Genomic DNA, 21,509 nt, shown 5'->3' on the forward strand with positions numbered 1-21,509 from the left:
GGTTATACATTTTTCTTTGTTCAGCCAAATGGTCAATGGAGAAAGATTTTGGCCTGATGCTTCCGAAGGATTTTAAATAAAGGCTAGGCTAGCACCTTGTAGGACTAATTTTTCTATGTATGTCAAAATACTTTTTTAAAAGTCTTAACTGGAATGAATATTATTACAAAAGCTATTTAAACTATGAGTTGTTTTCTACAATGCATGTGCATAAGGAGTGGTCCAGGGGCTTTGAAATGGCATTAATAATATGACAACATCGATGAATTACTCTCTGGCAAGAACTTTTTCAAAGCCTTTATTTTCTTCACAGCTAGGTCATCAAATGCAAAGCTCTTTTTCCACCTCGGTTGCCTCTGGTTTTGTTTCAGTGGTTGTAAACCAGAGTGTGGGAGGGAAAATTGGGTCTTAGCACTCTGGTTCACTGAAGCGGTTCTAAAATATGGAAAATCTGAACATCCCTGGGCCACCACCTCTGGGTATTCTCAAAAACAGTGTCCAATCCCAGGCTTCACCGAACAGGTGATTAGTACATAATTTCTTCTATAAAAGAGTCAATTTTACTATTGAAATGGTCAAAGCATGAAAGTGCTAGTCAAACTGCTCAAGAAAGGTGAGATGTACAATCCTGTCAACTGTCGATTTGTCAGCTGTAACTACCTTCACACCCATTTAGACTTTTGTCAGGAAAACTTTAAGAAATCTGATAAATGTTTCTCCTCTTCTCTGCGCTTGAAACTATAAATTCTCCCTTCTCTACATGATCCCCAACCCCACTCCACACATACACATGAACACTTGATGCGTGCCAGAAGTCAATGAATTACTCTTCCTAGCAATACCAGCTCAGAACAGTCAAGACACTCAGCTGGAAAAGCACCAACTCAGTGTGAGGTTCACTTGTTTGTAAGGGAAAATAAAAAACCCAAAAACTCAGGACAAGTGGTACTAGAGAAGCAAGAGGTTTACTGTAAAAGTCAAGTGGGGCACGCGCTGGCCTCTCCCAGAAATCATCATTCCACCCATTCGCAAAATAAGAGGCTTGCCCTATGCCCTCTGTACCTATTTCAGTAGCAAATAAATTTATCTAACTATAATTTCCAATCTCTCGCCTTCTACACAGGAAATACATTGTGCGCCATGTGTTATATTTATTTTTTCTATCTGTTATTATATTTATCACTTTTATGTGAAATTGCTTTAAAAATTCAGGCTACTCACATTTTAGGAATCAACTAAAACAGAGCTAGTTCAAAACTGATAACCAAATTTTCCCCATTTGCCCTTACATTTAAAACAAATCCACAAAGAAGTTTATTTTTGACATAACAGAAACATTAAAATAAACATTTTGATTCACAAACTCATCCAGCACAGTTTTCTTCAATAAAGTACATAACCACTCGGGGCAATGCTGGTTTAGTCACTGAACTTCAAATTACTATTTCTGCTATTCCTGTCCCCTTTACTTTTAACTTAATAATACAATGTCCCTACGGACATTATTTGGAGAACCAAAAAAAGACTGTTCAGAGAATTTATAATATTCTCAATAATCAGTGTGTCATACAGGTTAGATAAGTCATTCTACCACATACAGTACTCTTTTGTCTAACAGCCATGAGAACATTCTAAGAAGTTTCTTTTATATTCTGCTGAGCAAAATGCCCCAGAGCTCCATGTACAATGGCACACTTTAGCCTCAGTTTGGATATGAAATCCTAGTGGGAACCTGGAAATGAATGTGTAAAAATATATTACTACCAAAAGAAACATAAATTAAAAATCTATGTCCTTGTTACAGTGCATCAAGAATGGTACATTATGATGAATTGTGATTAAACATGTATCAAATGTAAGTTTTGCATAAGTACAGCTAGTCACAGAACACAGAACATTTTCTCTTCCATCAGAAAATAGAACACGGATGACAGTAAAATTCAGTGAGGAATATGCTCTACCAGTATAGAAACTAATAAACTTTGTCACAGGGTTGAATTTAGGAGAGTGAAAAAATTTACCTGAACACCTAAAACAGACTTTACAGAGCTGCTTCAAGGTGATCAGTGAGCATCATGCAATCTATCATTATCTATGGAAATCTACGTGCAATCAACCAAAATTTACAGAGATTCCCCCATGATATGCTCCCACATAAAAAGCCAAAAAATATCAAAATTTATAAATAAAATGGTAATTACACAAACATTTCAAGTTTCTAAAGCAGACAGTGATAGTGGGATACAAGTTTACCATAGCACATATTACTGCATCTAATTAAAACACTGTATCCACTCAAATTCCTAGACCTATAAGTCACACACCTCTCACTGTTTGGATAACCTAAAAAATAAAATTTAAAAGATTACTTTGTTGAATCAGGAAGAATTTCAGGGCTACTAAGTTTCAGTAAGAAGTATAAAGACATCTATAAAACAACTTAGTTTTATCAGATCAATGGTAGAACGACAAAGTGAAAACATAATTTTAAACATAAACATCTGACTTCGCATAACCTTGGCCATTTTGGAAAGGTTTGTAAGAATAAACAATCACTATGATATTTCTCCAGCTCACTTCTGGTACCTGGTGGCAATTCAAATTCCCCTTGGTAGTCCTGGAGAGAGTCTCAGAGCTTTAAAGCTAAAAGGCAACTGGAAGATTCACCCCCTCAAGATGTGTAAACTGTGGTCCAAGAACATTAAGTGATGAGCCCACAGTTACATAAGTGGTTAGACTCCTACGATTACGTGAAGGTTCATCACTAATTTAGAGGGTAAATAATAAATAAGTAAACATTTTACACTTGGCAGAGGGTTTTCTATGTTTGAATTTGATGGTTTTACTCACTCTGGCTACTTGTTTAGCTGGTATTTACAGACAACTTCAGACGCCACATACCTACATAACTGAATTTTCTATTATGCAATTCTATGGTTTATTAGACTAAGCCAGATTAGTTTTTCTGACCCGAAAGGAACATTAGAGGTCTCTTAGAGGTTTTCCTATATGTAAGGAAACCATAATTCAGAAAGGTTAAGTGTCTTAAACTAAAACTCAACTTAACTATGTTAAGACATTATACATTTTAATTAATATTTGCTTTCCAATTTGGAAATCTAAATTGACTCCTATCAGTGAATATTCTAGATATATTTAATATATCCCAGAAATGGAAAACTCTATTATTTTCTTTATTTGGTTTAAGATAGATGATGAAATTTAACATTGAAATAGCCAAACAACAAACTTTAATGATGAGTCTCTAAGTCAAAAGGCTATAAAATGAGGATTCAGTTGATGTCACTTCAGTATTTGCCACCCCAGTCCAGTTCTCACTTAGTAGTCAGTTAAAGTATGGGAACTGAAACTACACCACCACCCACATCTACACCCCGCCCCCAACACGCACACACATCCAATCAAGACTGTGTCTTAAAGACTCTGTCTCCAGTACCAAATGCTGGTGAATACAGAGCAACAGGAACTCTCATCCATTGCTGATGGGCACGCAAAACAGTGCGGCCACTTGAGAAGACAGTCTTGGAGTTTCTTACAAAGCTAAACATAGGCTTACCACAAGATCCAGCAATCAGGCTCTGAGGTATTTACACAAATGAGCTGAAGGCTTATGTCCACACAAAAACCTGCTTCTGAATAGTTACAGCAGCTTTACACATAACTGCCAAAAATTCGAAGCAACCAGGATATCCTTCAACAGGTGAATGGACAAACAAACTGCAGTACAGCCACATAATGGAGTATTATTCAGGGATAAAAAGAAATGAGCTATCAAGCAATGGAAAGACATGGGGGAACCTTAAATGCACATTGTTAAGTGAAAGGAGCCAGTCTGAAATAGTTACATATTATATGATTTCAACTATACGACATTCTGAAGAAGGCAAAACTGCAGAGAGTAAAAGATGAGTGGTTGTCAGGGGTTCAGGAAGTGTGTGGTGGGCGTCAGGGCATTGGGAAGCAATGAGCAGGTGGAGAACAGGGCATTTTCAGGGCAGTGAAACTAATCTATATGATACTCTAATGGTAGATACATGACATTATAAATTTTCAAAACCCACAGAACTGTGCAACACAAAGAGTGAACCTCACTATAAACTATGAACTTTAGTTAATACCATGTCAATATTGGTTCATCAATTGTAACAAATGTACCACACTATACAAGATACTAATAACAGGAGAAACTGCATAGGGGCGTGGGGATATGTGGGAACTCTGTACTTTCTGAGTAATTTTTCTAAAAACCTAAAACTGCCCTAAAATATAAAGTCTATTGAAAAGAAAAGAACACTGTCTCATGAACTGGCTACTATCATAAAGAAATTTACGTAAAACTGCAAGGTTTAAAGAATGTGAAAAGTGAATACATAAACGTAATGACATGTCCCCCAAAACAAATACAAAGTGACATTTGTGCTAACCATGAAGCAAAAAGCAACAGAGGGGCCAGCTCAGTGGCGTAGTGGTTAAGTTCGCGCATCTCTGCTTCAGAGGCCCAGAGTTCATGAGTTCGGATCCTGGGTTCAGACCTACACACCGCTCATCAGCCATGCTGTGGCGGCATCCCACATACGGAACAGAGGAAGATTGGCACAGATGTTAGTTCAGCAACAATCTTCCTCAAGCAAAAAGAGGAAAATTGGCAACAGATGTTAGCTCAGGGCTGATCTTCCTCACCAAAAACAAATTTAAAAATTAAAAAATAAATATTTTTTTTAAAAAGCAACAATAAATGACCTTAACGCTAAGAAAAATAAAATCTGAAATATTCTTACCTGTCCTGTGATTGTTCTTCGTACATCCTCTCCTTGCCTTCTTTAAAGAGTCTTATTGCCCGCTTGGACTTTTTCATTAGACTATCAATGTAGATTTTAAAATATTCATTCTCACTGAGTTGGGCAAGTTTCTGGTTGTCATCATATTTACTCAATATAAGTCGCAAATGCTGATATGTATCAGGTAAAATATCAAGTATATATGGTGGGCTATTTTTCAACTGAAGTTTGGGATTTTGGCACAGTCTGACCTAAAAACAAAGACAGAAATAAAATACTTTCACATGAACCATAATAATTTCTTTCATAGAAAAATCATAAATTTATGAAACTATGTACTATTTCTTTAGTTTCCATAATATAAATTTTGATCTAAAAATTACTATCTCCATCTACAAAGAACTGGTAAATATTCATGTCTTAATATAATTAGATACTGTTTTCTTCTCCTGCCATTCAGTTTTTTGTGTGTCATACCTTTACTTTCAACTCCTAAAGTTTTCATTCTTTCTTCTGTCCCATTGTTTGTGGCTTAACAGAACTCCAGTGTGCTAATTACTGTATGCCAATAATAGTCTCTTTCTAAAACAAAAATGAGGAAATAGGCCTCTTCTGCTGGCAACCAATGTCTCATGTTTAGTTATAATTTTACTGCACTGAACACCGAGCTAAAGCTCTTTCACATATTTTAATTACTGTTTTGGTCTACTGTTCCTGAACCCCGAGGAGAATGAAACAGAGGTGCAATTTTAATAACGGAGTCATTAGGTAGCAAATGGGTGTCAGGTCAGAACGAGTCTTCTCCACTCCCAGAGCGTCTCCCATGCCTATAAACACGTGCTACATAACGGTTTAGTCACCCATCAGGTGCCACCCAACCACTGGGGCGTTCAGGGCTGCCTGCAGAACTGAAAATACCTTCTGCTCACTGGAAAAGCTAGTAACTCAACTACTATATTCACTTCTACATGTTCACGTGATTCGGTCAAACGTAAGTGAACCCATCTCATTCTTACCTCTTGAATCAGGGCATAAGGAACCAGCCAATTGAACAATTTTTTTATGATGTCATTGGGGATTGCACCAGGGCATACAGAGTGTAAGGGTGCTCACCCTTACCAAAGGCAAAATGTACACAGAAAAGCAGATTTACCAGGAAGCTAGTGAAGCGTAAGCTTCGGGGTCCCTCAAATACTCGGCTCCCTTCTAAGGTGTTCCTCATGTATTTTTTTGTAAAATTTTCAAGAGTAGGATATTTTAAGCACAATTGGTTCAGATTTCCATCTTTTTCCAGTATGACTTCCCTTCATTGCACTTAGCCTCCTGTTGGGTGGCACTGGGGTGGCCACGGGCATTTTTGGAATCTGGCTAATGGGAATTCGAGTTGGAGATACACGTAGTTTGGCTTTAGTGGAGGTACATGTGAGGAGCGCAGTCACTTCTGTAACTAGTGACATTATTGTCAGCCGTTGTGATAAAAGAATGGCTTCAGGAATACTTCAGGTGCTGACCAGCCCCGCACAGGAGCAGGAAGGTCTAGTCTAATCCTGGTACCCAGGACAGGAAGCATACATGGGCAATGGAAGAGATCAAAGTACAAAATGCACAGAGTTGAGATTATGTCTCTGATGCTCGTGGATTTATCCTTCTTTTAAAAAATTTATAACTTCTTGTGACTTTATCATTCTAAAAAACTTCACTTTCATATCCAATTTTGTAATTGCCCTTTTGCATTCCTTCTCTTTAAAAGGACCCCTCCAAATTTCAGGTTCCACAAACATGGATCCACTCCTAGGTACTGATAAAAGTACCTGGGCCAAATAGAAAACAGCTGAATAATAATAATTTGAAGAACCAAAAACAGAATAAACGAGGAAACAACAAATGGAAAAAGTACCCAAACTTACTATCTCACTTGCTTTCTTTAAGAAATAACCATATCATTTTTTTGTGGGGAGAAAAATCTAGCTCAAACTATCAAGCATCAGCCCCTAATTTAAGACAATCATCTGTCACATTGACCCAGGGCATCATATCTTCCTGTTCTTTGTATACAGTGCCTAAAACAGAACTGTCTAGCACACGGTACAGAACTAATTAATGGACGTAGAGATGACTTGGTTAGTTGATTTTGGAATACTTTATACATATTTTTTACACTTAAATAGTATATGATTATATTACTTCCTTATTTACATGATGGAACTGTACTAGTATTCAAAGCAATAACTCAATGATATAAGCACAGTTTAAATGTAAGAACATTATTTTGATCTCCTAAAGAAATTCTAGGAAGGTAAGATGACATCTAATTTACTAAATAATGCCAAATCTTTACAGAAGTATAGTTAAAAGGGCTGATAAAGCTTTTTCACCCTCTTCTCATTTTTGTGACACTTTGACATAATCAGAGAAACTCATTCTGCCCTAGAGACTGACGAAGTCCCAAATATGTCAATGATTTAACAAATCCTCGTTGAAGTAGTTTTTCAATTCTTAGAACTAAAAGAGAGTATCACAAATATACCCAAATTCCAAAAATATCACCACCAACATCCTACAGCAGGCTACAGCTTAACTTCAGCAACATAAAACCTGGTACAACATGTCACAGATCGATAAATCATTAACTTGTAGTTAGGGAACTGGGCAGTTTCAAATTCATTTCCTCCACTGGTGAATTTTTTAATTAATAAATAAAAAATTTCTCACAGGTAGTTTTTTTCAGACATTCCAAATAACTGTTCTTTAATAGATTTTTTTAAGTGTTACAGATTTTTAATTTACTACTCTCTACCCGACCTTTTTCTCATTAGCTTTACTTAAACAGTAATTCTATCTGGGAATTTCTTTCTTTATTCGGTAAAATTGTTTGAATAACTACTATATACCAGGCACTGAGCTTAGTGCCAGGAAATTACAGATGACTAAAACACACTTCCTGCCTCAAGGAGTCTGAGAGAAGAGACCTAGTTCTCTATAATTAACTTAGGAGCAATGTAATTCTTGCTCTAAGGGATCTTAGTAAGGATCCAGTCCAATCCATTCATTTTCAGATAAGAAACTAAGAACTACAAAGATTAAGGCACTATTAAAAAACCATTAATCCAGCCAAAGAGCCTGCAACTTCTGAATCTCAGCCTGATCTTCTTTTTAACTGTATCATGATTTAAGTAGAATTAGGCACATAATTAATGATCCCTGGCTAAACTCATTTACATTTTTATTTTATTCCATTTGCAAATTTACATGAACTTCAGGACCCATTTGTAATTCCGCAAAGGTTTATGTGTCAGACATTGTTTCAGGCCCCAGGGAATACAGGAGGGAATAAATCACAGGCCTGTCCTCTAGTTGTTTTCCGGTGAAAAAGACGGGTGGCTTAACAAAGAATCACAGGGGACTTAAAGGAAGAGAGCACAAAGTGCTGGGGGACAGCAGCGGCTCACTCACAGCTTGACACGGGAGTGTCCTAAGTCTGCAAAAGGAATATTCCAGGCAGAGGAGTGTGCAAAGGCTTGAGAGGCACCTGAGAGCAGGGTGTGTTAAGAGAGGAGTCAGTGTGGTCATTCTAAAAGTTGGGGGCACAGGAAGCCAGCAGGGGAGTGGTCCAAGCATGTCTGAAACAGGTGACAGTCAGTTCATCAAGACCCTTCCAGGCCACACAATTGTCTACACTGGCACGTGGGAAACTGCAACATACAATGCCGAACTACAATATGCCGCTGAGTGTGCAGTCTATCAGTTGGATTAGTATTAAACTCTGATTTATGATGGCTCCTGCTGAAAATGAATAACCCTACACCAGGACTTTGACTTCTAAGCAGGTCAAATTCAATTCTATTCAATAAATATTTATTGAGTACCTGCTATGTGCAAGGAGCAGCGAAAGCCAGGGAAAGAAAAATTGCTTTTCTAAAAGCAGCATATTAAGGAGAAAAACCAAGCTCATCATAAGGTTCAAGTTCAGATTCAAACACCTAGATCTCTTCTAGAAATATCTAAGTCTCTCCCTGAATGAAAGTACGTCCCAACAGAGAAGAGATTTCGAAAAAGAACAAGTCCACAGTCACGTTATACAAACAAGAACTTTTTAGGGCACCAACTGATGCATAAAAGGACTGGTTCATTAGCAATGGTGCTTTTCGCTTCTGAACTAAAAGGCAAAACATTTAGTACTGGAATTAGGCTAAATATTCCATTATAGTCATTGACTGAAAGGATTTTACAGCTAAAGAAGACCTTGCAGATCACCAAGACCAACTCTCTCCTTTTGACATGACAACAGTGACAACACAGAAATGGAACCTAGCTGACTTTACTGCCCGATGTCTGGACTTCAGAGCCAGGCCCTCCTTCCATAACAGTAGACAACTGCCTGTTGTATTTGCTGAAACACAGTTAAGACTTTTAAGCAGACCTTTGTGTATATGTCCGCATGTTTCATATACATAAAAATATGTCTAACCTATACATACCTCATATGTATTTCAATAAACACATGAATATATATCCACATACATAAAATATATATTCAACCATATCAAAGCAAAGGCATAAATATAAACATAGGATTTACCAGTACTATAAAACTTTTCAAAGCCATTAATTATTCTTGGAACACTTTCGCATTTAAAGAGTTTCCTGACTGTGCCTTAATTAAAATTTCTAGCCAAAAGGTAGCAAAGAAGTATTAGGTCAGCTAACATATTTCTCGCACACAAGGTTCAAACTAGCCCCTGAAACATATGGCAGAAATTCTACTGAAGCAAGTGGAAACGTCAACAGCCGACTTTCATTATAAAGCATACCTCACTTCATCGAGCCTTCAGTTACATTAAATCAAGTAATGTACCCAAGAGGTGAACTAGCCCATTTTTCAAAAACAGTATGGAAAGCCTGAAAGATCCTTTGTCTGTGCTCCTCACATAAATGTTAGAAGAGGCTCCTTATTGCAATTATATAAAGTATGTCATGATAAAAAGCATCTATGAGCTCTTCGGGTTCTCCATTTTAATTCAGCAATCATCACTAAGTATATAGAAGTATAAAAATGAATACAGTATAACATGTAAAAAAGTATAAAAATAATACAAAACTCTTTCTACATAGAATATTAATGGGGCAAAACAAGGTTAGCATATAAAATTGGTTATGAGCCTAGTATATTAATCATAGTGGGATTTAGGAGGAACTATCGATTCCTTTATGGTTTTTGATGAAGGTCTCTATAGAAGACTGGCATATGAAAATATCAATTGTGTATTCATTTGTTCACTATCTTTCTTCAAAATGAGAATGGAACTTCCTTCAGGGTGGAGCACATATCTATCTCACTGGTCTATCTCCATCACCTAACATGGAATCTTGCATATAATTTGTTGTTAGTGCTTTCAAGTCCAATTCCTAGCAACCCTGTGGACAGCAGAGCAGAACCATGCCCAGTCTTTTTGCGCCATCCTCTCCCCTTCCAGCGCTGCCCCTGCTATTCACAGGGTTTTCATGGCAAATTTTTTCGGAAGTGGATGGTGAGGTCCTTTTTCCTAGTCTGTCTCAGTCTGGAAGCTCTGCTGAAACTTGTCGACCATGCATGACCCTGCTGGTATTTCAAATCCCGGTGGCAGAGCTTTCAGCATCACAGCAACACGTCACCGCCACAGTATGACAACCGACAGATGGTGGTGTGGTTTCCTGACCAGGAAACGAACCCAGGCCTCAGCAGAGCCCAATCTTAACCACTAGACCATCCCTGGGTGACTGCCTTGCATATAGCAGATGCACAATAAATATTTAACGTGAGCAAGGAGGAATAAAAGGAGGAAAGGAACTAAGGAAGAACCTCTCAGAAGACGTGAGGTAATATTACAAATAGGTTATCCATACCTATATTCAACAAACCTAACTAAACATGAGTACAAAGTCTGGAGAAGACTTGATCTTACCAAGAATAAGGGGTAAAGATCCTTTTCATTTACTTCTCATGGAAAGAGGAAGAATCATATTATTTCCTAGAGCAGCGTGCTGGAATCTTCACACTATGAACAAGATTCTATCACCTTAGAATCAATCAAGCCCAGGACCTGGTCCTGACATTTGCTGGCCTTACAACCTCGGGCTAGTCTCTTCTTCTGGCAACCTCTTAGGATGCAACAGTTCCTACAGGAAGAATGTGAAGGGCTCTGCACGGTACCTGGCACATAGTTGGCACTCCCTGCTTTTTAGTATTTCTTCTCCTTCCATATTTTGTGCTATATCACAACGTGGCAAGATCCCCACAGGTTTTGCAAAGGTGTGAGAATTAGACCAAGAGCGCTGACCACTTGGTTGGGGATCATTAAGAATTCTTTTAGTTCCTAAACTTCTTCATACTACCTGCAACCCTTAAAAAGTTTCCTGCTTCATGCAGGAAGGCAGTAAATGAGGCTAATAAGCCCAGGTCAGCACTCCCAGTGAGGCATCAGTACAGCAGCACTCAGCTCATGTGGAGTCTTTTAACCGGCAGAACATTTAGTTTGATAACTATTTTTGTTATTGGTCTTAGAAGATAGCGCAAGTGAGCTTAACAATTATTTAAATATTACTATGTAACAGAGCTAAAAATTTAGCTGGATATTTTCAAAATGCTTCTTTCATTATTAGGAAAAAATCAGCAAATTACAAATACATTTTAAAAAACAAAGCCTTAAATATACGCCCAAGCAGAGTAGATAAAAATAGCAATGTGGTAGGGGGCTGGCCCAGTGGTGTAGTGGTTAAGTTCACATGCTCTGCTTCTGCCGCCCAGCGTTTTGCGGCTTCAGATCCCAGGCACAGACACAGCACAGCTCATCAAGCCATGTTGTGGTGGCATCCCACATAAAATAGAGGAAAACTGGCACAGATGTTAGCTCAGCGACGATCTTCCTCAAGCAAAAAGAGAAAGACCGGCAACAGATGTTAGCTGAGGGCCAACCAATCTTCCTCACACATACTCAAAAACAAACAGCATTGTGGCATCATTTAAGTTACAGCATGTTTTTAAGGTGATAATACAAGGGATGAGAACTGATTTCCATTTCAGTTTTTTACTTATTTACCCTCTTAATTGCTGGAAAACTAGTTAAAATACATATTGTTTACTCTATAATATACAATTTTAAAACACGGTTTAAACACTACAAATGTTATGCCTTAAATCACTTCCTGACAACCCAACATAAAATTTATAAATTTCCAGGCCAGACCCGGTGGCCTAGTGGTTAAGTTATGTGTGCTCTGCTTTGGTGGCCCAAGTTCAGATCCCAGGCACGGAGCTACACTGCTCTGTTAGTGGCCACGCTGTGCTGGCAGCCCACATACTGAAAAATAGAGGAAGAGTGGCACAGATGTTAGCTCAGGGTGAAAATTCTTCAGCAAAAAAGTAAAAATAAAAATTTACAAATTCCTTCAAAACCTGTTGGTGTATTTCCTTACTCCCCTCTTGTCTAAGTGGAAGTCACAGTCATCTACCAAGGTTTACTCTTCCAGCTGTTTCTCGCCTTCACCTCCCACACTGTAATCCAAGAGGCCCCTTTATCAGTACTTCCTCCCTCACACCTGAAATCACTCCCTCCCTGCATGCCTTCCCCTCCCCCCATGAAACTCTCCACAGCACCCACAAACACACACAAAGTTGTGCTCTGCTCAAACCCTCAAACTATCAGAACTTTCTTCCTTTTCACTAGTTGTCGCAGTTCTAGAACAATTTTAAATAATCCACACGCCCTTTTTCATCTAGCCCTATCACATCAGCAAAACTACTCTGAAAGATCAAGAATGGTCTCTTCAATGACTTCTTAAATTTTCATCCTGTTCCGTTTTCTTCACTTGAACTTGAACTTGGTCTTCTCAGAATTTGAAACTCTCTCCTTACTGAAGCTGTCTCTACCCAGGAAATCAGTATGCTCTAATTCTTTTCCTACCTCTCTCATCACTGTTCTTTGCAGGATTCTCTTTCCTTCATTGCCATATAATTATAGACACAACCCCACACACAGCCAACAGTTCCAATCTCTGACTTCGTCTCTGACTCTCACCTTCTCCTCTGCCTTGCAAATCTCTTGTGGTTCTATGGCTTGAAATGCTACCTTTACTGGCATATCTACCAATCACATGTCTCTACTTTCAACTTCTCTCTTGAACTGTACATTCATTTTTCTAACTTCAAAATGGATTTCATTCTGACATGTCAAACTCAACATGGCCAAAAACAAACTTCTTATGCACCAACTCCCATGCTTCCTCTTTTGTTTCCTATGTTCTTTACCTCATTAAGGGCATCACTGCCTTCAGAGTCAACGAGGCTGAAAACCTCAAGAGTCACTTTCACTTCACTTCTCTTTCATCCTCTCTCTGAAGGGTCACCAGGACCTGCAGATTTTACTTCCAAAATGCCTCCCACATTGGAACCAACACTGGCTATGCCCATTGTCCATTCTCCAGCTCAACCCTTCATTATTTCTTGCCTGGCCTATTTTAATTCCTTTTGATCATTCTTCCTACTTTTAAGTGTCTCTTCTTACTCCGTCCTCTGTAGAATCAAGAGAGTAACCTATCACAGCAAGGCCTTCACTTTTCCCCATTCTGCTCAAAGCTGTTCACAGTTCTCTGTCTACCAAATAAAGAAAGTCCAAGTTCCTTGACGGAACGGTCAAAGCCTCTTCATCTTTCTCTAACTTTCCTTCTCTGGCTCAACATCTCCCTTTACCCATCATTCCTTCAGCCTGACATGTCCTCCACCTCGCTGGAATCCAAAACATCCTCTAAAAAATAGCTGGATGGTACCGCCACCATGCTGCATCCTACACCAACTTTTCATCCCTAGCCAGCAACATTCACCTCCACCACGTGCTATGTCACAGCACTTTATCAATATCATTTTACAGCACTTACTACATTCTACAGGATGGCATGGCTATTTATAAGTCTCCACCTTTCCATCATTGAGATATGATAAAGGAATGATGAAATCAACAGATAGCATATAAAGCAACTTTGAAAGAAAGGAAAATTTTGATTCAAAATCTGGATGGTTAAAATTTTGTAAGAGTTAAAAGATTACTAACTGATGAAGGCTTCTGTTAAGTGTAGGCCCTACATCACAAGGATAAACCAAGGTAGCTCTTGGAAGAATTGCTTTAAGTCTTTTCTTTTTATCAAAAGCTTTTCCTAGAAGTGGCAAGTAGCCAACTTTGGCATCACTTCATTTATCTAAGCACAAACTCAAAATCTAACTCAGCGCGAAACACAACTGCCCAGACACTTACTGTGTTACCGTCTACCCAGTCTACCAGCGTCCTCTGATTCTGCTAACACAAGACAACTCCACTGAGAAAAAGGAAAGAGGCGAAGAAGAATTCAAATAAGTGCTATTCCCTGCTCCAAAGGCCCGAGAAGGTGACATTCTCAAAACCAAGAGACAGAAACAAGAGGCCTCAAAACTTCATTTTACTCTGCAAGCAACATTTTTCCAAGGTGTGAGGAATTGTTCTTAGAAAAGAATCCTTACTCTTATTGTTTAAACAGCTAATCCAAGCATCTCTGATTGACAAACTTTAAAGTACATTATGATTGCAGGGAAATTATAAAGAGAGAGGACAAATTATATTCCAAGCTTGACAAACGTACTAAATGTACTGAGAGTAAAGGGCAGGAAAAGCTGTTTGGCATCATCACTTTTTTAATGCTTTTAAAACTCTTGCAGTAATGTAATTTCAGATAAATGACAAGGACAGCAAGACAAAAACGTAGGCAGGTACTCAACTTGGTTTGCTCTTTGGCATCAATTAATTATTTTTTAATTTCCTGAATATCCATGTGTGCTCAGTACATTTAGTCTCTATTAGATAGAAAATTGTTTCTTCCATTTTCCATCACCTGGCTAAGATGTCTGTGAAAATCACGCTCAAGAACCTCACATTAATAAATGATCATTCCTACCATACTGATTAGCAATCATTTCCTTAGCCTCACTGCAGCATTTCCAACAAGACTACAATAATGCTGTTCCTAAAGGCAGTGGCCAGCGGAATCCAGACAGACAACTGTCTGAACTCTGGCCAGCAAAACAAGGTGGATGTTCTCTACTTTGCTCCCACTGTACTTTGCATGGGTCTGTATTACAGCCCTGTCCATACTACATGGCAATTATCCTTTTCTGTGCCTGGCTCTCACCCTGGTCTTGGGTTCCTGGAAGGATCAAGGGCGGAGTGATATCTTCTCTAGCATTGCATCCCCAGTAATCGTAGGAGCGTAGCAGGCCCTCCACAAATGTTTATGGAATGTTTAAGAAAGTCCATCTCTATAATAGGTTTGGAACAGACTCCACATTTTGGGTGTATCTGAACCTAGATGTGTAGTCACGAGTCACAGTTCTGTCACTCTATCACACAGCATCCACTGACTTGAAGAACTGAGGGTCAGCTATTGACTTACACGACACAGAGAGCTAAGGCCAGAGAGTATGTCTAAATGGGATGCTGTGGGGCAGGCTACCATTCTTTTTCTCAGTAAAGGTACCATGCTAACTCCGTGGCCCTGATGTTTTGTTACAAAACACTTTGTCTTACAAGGAACACAACTGAGCGATCACTCCCGCCTATCCAGTGACGCTGTATAGGAAGCCTGCCCTCTGAAAACATAACAGTTGGCTGAAATTGAAATCTCAGTTGACCATTTTTAAATTCTGGAGGCCAGGGAATGATGAAACTACACACTTACTAGATATTTCCCCTACCGTCGAAGACTGCTTCAGACCCCCTGTAAAATAAGTTATTTTACTGTGCAAGTGGCTGAGAAACACTGAACTTGAAGCTTGTTTTCATATTTATACTTCTAAGATCTGCTCTCGTTGACGAGGCTTCATAAAGAAAATATGCTAACTAAACACTTAACCCTACCTTTTACATAATTACTAGTTAGACTTGAAAGTTACTATTTTCTGTTATTCACAAGCTAAGCTCATGCTCTTGCTATTATTCTACAAAACAGTTAGGTAATGTGTCAAGGGATTAACTTTTGGACTAATAATAAAGTTCCTGATGTAATTACCAGGACAATGTGGATATTATGAACCGCTTCCTTCACCACTGACAGAGAAGAAAAGATAAACACGTGTGGGGGATGCTTCTGCATTACACAAATAAAATACATTTCTAATTAGCAATTATCAATGCCTTTTCATTACTGTGCGAGAGAGTAGCAATAAACATGCTGACCTCTTTCACAATGATTTATGTGATTTCTCTCCACAAGGCCCATGAATGCGTTCATAAATGAAGACAACAATTTTCACCCTTGACAAATAATGAAGACAAATAGGGGAGGCCATACAATGCACCTCTGCCAACACCTGCACCCGAATCCCACTAAGTAGAGACTGTAGATAATAGATTTCCTTATGAGTCAAGCTTCTCAATTGGAGAGGCTAAACCCAAACCCACAGAAGAGTTAATAAAATAAACAACGGCAGAAGCTTAACTATCAAATAACCATCTATTTTACCATAACTCATGGTGAAATAATTAAAAGAGGATAAAACTTACGTTAACAATCAGCTACAGACAAAGTTATGCACACATTTTTTAATGTTTCAAAAATAATGACTTCATGTCAACTATAGCTCACCACTTCCTTCTATAAATCCTTCTCACTTGATGTTCTAACACTCACTCACAAACGTACCAATTTTGACCACTCAAAGAGGGCGGGGAGGGAGAAGCAGCTCCCTGAGAGAATCTGACCCATTTCTTGCCCACTCATATAACAGATAAGTTAGAGAAAAACCTCGAATTCTCTCTCTTATGCCCAACTAACGATTTAGGCGATGAGAGCGACCTTCAATTGCATGCTCTTTAAAAAGGCAAAGACAGCTAGTATTGTGTCTGCCAAATACATGCACTTTTTCCAACTGCATTCTCTTCATTCTTAAGTATCCATCCAATGCTACCATCAAACCCTGACCTCAAGCAGCAAGTTGCAATGTTCTGACACTATGACATCATTCTGTCTGGAGCACTTTTAATATCACAATTTGAATAAATTGGCAGAAGCTTAAATAGGTCACGCTGAAGCCCAAAACTAAGGATATTTATCTGGCAAAAATATTCTGGCTCTGCATTTAGCGCCACGGGCCATAGAATGACAGGCCTATCAGTCATCTACCCATCTGTACTTTCCATAGGGGTAAATGAAAATAAAGTAAATCTTATCACCTTCCTGTATTGCTAATACCACTGCCAGTGGCTTTTTGCGGCAAAACATTTGCACACAGATACAAACTAAAGTAAAGGAGACAGCTACCATATGATTTCACGGAAGCTTCAGCACATCCCTACAAAGGAATGTTTCTTTAAACCTCCATTTCTGCAGTTATAAACATATCAAGAGCTCTGCATTATAAATTTATAATTAGCCCCAAATATCTACAAAATAAAACAATAAGCTGCTACAAACATTTACCAATATATAGGTAAATATATTTTGCTTCAAAATATCTTGCTTCAAAAGCAAGAACTATTAATTTTGCACAGCAGCAGGCTACAGCTTAATCATATTTATTACATAATCCTACTTAGTAGGATAGGACATTGACAGCCACAGTTCTCTCATAGACCCCTGTGAAGTATTCTGGTTGCCCAGACTTCTCTGGGTACTGATATCCAGCTTCATTTCTTCTTGTGAAATTGTAAATCATCTGAAAGCAACATGCAGAAACCACACCACAGAGGTTTCTGATACTCTCAGCCCCACCACCTCCATCATAAATTTTCCTTTCACAATAAACAATGTGCAATCGAAAAGGTTTCCTGTTTCAAAATGGAATAGATGAAAGAAACTGTAACTCCTCCATTAACAGCAAAAAAAAAAAGTTTCTTAATGAAGATGAATTCTCGAAGATGAAAATGGAAACTCTCTTAAATACTGCTTCCTCACTTAAGGACTAATCTAGTTCTTTCCCCAGTAAATATTCTCAGCACCATACATTGTGGTTGTCATCAGCGGTTCATCAGAGCCTTTTCTTAAACTGTTTGTATTATTTTTTTATCTAACAGCAACACAACCTCACATAAAACAGAGCACACACATCCAAACTATAAGAGCAGCCAACAGTAACAACTTTGCATATCTGAGTCATATAGAGGAACTTTGAACCTTGAAGAGTTGGACAAAAGGGAAAAAAAACAAGTCTTTGCTCTGAATCCAACTTTTCAAAACTCACAGAGTGGATGTAAGAAAAATGGTCAATCCAAATCAAAAGACTGTTGCCATAAGAATAATTATTATTAATTAATAGTATAAATAGAACTGGAGAAACCATACCCAGGGTGAATAGGGCTATGCACAGGCACAGTAAGACAGAACCTACCACTTTGTCCATGAGTTTCCAAGTTTTCTCCACAGTCCTGCGATCTGCTGCTGCTTGCTTAGGGGGTCCAACTGCATCCTGAATAGCATCAATAATACCCAAAATTCGTCCTTTTCGGGGGTTTCCTCCTCGACCACCAGGGTTTCTGCCGTTCATAGAATTTGCCATCTGGAATCTTAGTTCTTTGAGAGGCAGATTAAAGAAAAAGAAAAGTTAGCTGATCATGAAAATATTTACCCAATAGAAAACTGAACAGGTTAACTTGTACCCACTACAACCTACTCCATCACTGAGCACAAAAGCCAGGGTCCCAGATTCAACTTTTCAATAGTAAGTGAACTGCACTCTCAACCTTTACACACAACAAACAGGTTTAGCAGCAATGACTTGAGATTTGCTTTTGGAACACTAAGAGTTAAAGACGCATCCTTCTCACGTTTCACGTAGTGAAGGCTTGATTAATACCCAACTCCTTACAACAACAAAAAATCAACTTACAGAGGTTTCCTCCAACTAGATTAAGAACACAATGTTCTCTTCCTCACTGCCTTAACTCCAATTCAAAATACTAGAAGTGAAGCCTCTACAAAACAGATTGGGAGCCTCACTCAAACAGCGCACTTTCACTGTTAGATTTCGCCAAGTTATATAAACGTACAGATTATTCTACACGAGCATAAGGGTCACGTCTGTTGTCAACAAAAGCTTAGGACTTGGATTTTCCCCGCTAAAACCACCGAGTGCAGCCCCATGAACATGGACCCACGAATACACAGTTCTTTAAACCAACGCGATGAGGAGTTATCCCCAAGTTAAGAGTCAAACAAACCAACAAACAACCCATTTCAAAAGAGTGAGAAACTGACAAGAGCGAGCGGCTCAGAAAGGAGGAGAGAGTTCACTTCTTTTGCTCCTCGCCTGTCGTCTCACCCTAGAGGGCGGGGGGTCCAAAGCTTTGTTTCGGGACGTCTGTGTCCCCTCCCCGCTCAGGCCCCTCCCCTGCCCCTCTCGGACCCCAGCTGGGAGAGGAGGCTGGACCGAGAAAGGACGAAGGAGCCCCTGGCGCCGCCGGCGCCCGCAGCCCGTCCGTGCCGGGCGCTGCGCTCTGGGCGCCCGGTGGGCGCACCGCCCGGGCCGTCTGCAGCCCAGGCCGCCCGGCTCCCGGACTCCCCTTCCTCCCGCGGCCCGGCCCGGTTCCGCTCTTTAAATACCCCTCTTCAGCGGTGACGGCGGCGGCAGCAGCAGCTGGAAGCCGGGGCTGTCCCCTCTCCCTCCGTGGCCCGCGCCTGGATGCCCCGGCGCCCCTGGCCGGAAAGACGCGTCGAGCCCCGCGGCGCCCCCTGCCCGCCTGGCCCGCCGGCGCCGCGGCCGTCTGGAGACACGCGTGTGCGCGGCCCCGACCCCACGCGCGAGCCCAGGGTGCGTGGGAGCCCGGGCAGCGAGTGTGCAGCCGCCGTGAAGCGCGCTCCGCAGGAAGGAGCGCCCGGGAGGACGGCCACCGAGACGCGGACGCAACAATTACCGTCAAGACCAATCCACGCCCGCGCTCCCCGCCTGCCCGCCCGACTCGGGGAGGCCGCGGGACGCCGCAGCGGCACTGGCTGGAGGAGGAGACCACTCGCTGGACACCCCACCCCTGGAGGATACACAGAGACGGGGACGGGGCGGGGCAGGGGGCGGGGCCGCGCGAGGCCGAGCCAATCCCGCTCGCCCTTGCGCTGCCCGACAGCTGGCGGCACCAATGGGCGGGAGGCGCCCGTCCTCCTCGCACGGCCGCCCCGTCCACGTCTGCCACAGTACACAATGGCCCCAAAGGAAGGCCCGCTCGCCGCACCTCCCAAATGGAAAGGGCCTCGGGGGGGAATAGAGGGGCTCGACTCACCGAGAACGAAAGTGGGAGAGAGAAAGGAAATGGAAGAGAGGATGCAAGGACTAGGGAGGTGACCAATAGGAGTGGGCGGGTGGGCGTGAACGGTGGGAGCGGGAGCCGAAGCCGACTGGGGCCAAGAGGCGGGACTTCCTGCCTCGCTCACCTTCCTCGTCTTTTGTTTCATAGCAACAGAGTAGTGAGTGGCTGAGGGTGTTACTTCTCTGCTCTGGGCGGGTCCGAGGCTGAGGAATTTCATCTCCCTAGGGCTGCCAAACTCTTCTGCCCAGGACAGCAGCCAAACAGGTCTACTGCGTTGCCGCTGCTTGGCTATCCAAAAAGAGCAACAGTCACCACGCTTCTAAGATGAAGCATGAGCCTCACGTAGAGTAGAGTAGGGTTAACACCTGAGTGCCAACCAAAACTTCCTGAATTCTGAGTGTTTCCCTTTTACTGTTAGTTCTAGAGGGATTGCAGATCAAACATTAGGCTGATGAAAAAGCAAATAGTTGACAGCGCTGGCCAAATAGTCTCTACTCATCATGTCAGGGCAGTGAAAGAACCAGACCTTGGGAGTTTATAAAATATGCATTGCACCTTATTAATTACTACAAGTTTCTGCAAAAATGACTGAAGAGGAAACAGCTTTCGTATTTTGTCTGAGTCACATTGACTCTACGTAGATTTCTCTCCGTCTTAAAAACATCCTTATTCTATCTGCCATTCTCTCCCAGCATTTTTAATCTCTCGTAATCTCTCTGTGACTCCATCCATATACCCTTAGAAAGGCCCACATCTGGCAAGTCTTAAAAGGAAAAAGCTACTGTGCTGGGACCCTTCTTTCAACAAGATCATAAATTAAACAAATGTCTTCTATTTCTTTCTATGTAACTTCAACCCTACCACAGGTGCTAATAACAATTGCTCTGGATTGTCCTGCTTTGGAATTTTCTTTCCACTACAGCTGATAGTATTGAATACACTTTACACCTTGGGCTTCTCAGATCATGTGATATTTTTGTGCCTTAAAAAAAAATTCTATTCTTTCTCTAACCAATTAACCTGATAAAATGTTTCTCAATGGTTCTAACTACTTTCTAGGTAAGTAACCATCTTAGTACTGTGATTATTACTGTCAAGGATCCTGAGTTGTTATAGACATACTTTACAGCCCTAAATTCATATGGTTAAGATTTTCATTTGATTAAAACAGGCAAAACATGTTCTTTGCAACTAGTCAGATAAAATGTGGTTCAGGAAGTAATTTTGTTTCTTTGCCATTATTTCTCTGCCAATAATTAAAAAGTAGTTCCTTGTTTTCACATTGTGTTTATCTACAAAAGTGCTGGCCTCTCGGTATCTCCTCCACCCATGCATATCTCCTTTACTCATAGTAACAGTAGCTGCATTTACTAAGAGACTGCAAAAGGGAAAATCTTATTGGGTCACCTTTTAAATG

General features: G+C 40.4%; 1 protein-coding gene across 8 annotated transcripts in view; it reads right to left on the bottom strand.

Annotated features, from left to right (window-relative positions):
- Positions 1-19,799, bottom strand: part of CBLB (Cbl proto-oncogene B) — a 190,725-nt gene extending 170,926 nt beyond the window's left edge. For 5 of the 8 annotated variants that reach the window (XM_046658874.1, XM_046658873.1, XM_046658872.1 and 2 more), the window contains exons 1-3: positions 19,706-19,799; positions 18,184-18,365; positions 4,800-5,050 (exon numbers count right to left, since the gene is read on the bottom strand). In XM_046658874.1, the coding sequence (XP_046514830.1) occupies positions 4,800-5,050; positions 18,184-18,351 (419 nt within the window). In that variant the 5' untranslated portion in view covers positions 18,352-18,365; positions 19,706-19,799. The other 3 variants (XM_046658877.1, XM_046658876.1, XM_046658875.1) reach the window with 1 other exon arrangement.
- Between the last annotated feature and the right edge of the window lie 1,710 nt (positions 19,800-21,509).

This window comes from Equus quagga, chromosome 4, assembly GCF_021613505.1.
Source record: "Equus quagga isolate Etosha38 chromosome 4, UCLA_HA_Equagga_1.0, whole genome shotgun sequence".
Classification (NCBI taxonomy): domain Eukaryota; kingdom Metazoa; phylum Chordata; class Mammalia; order Perissodactyla; family Equidae; genus Equus; species Equus quagga.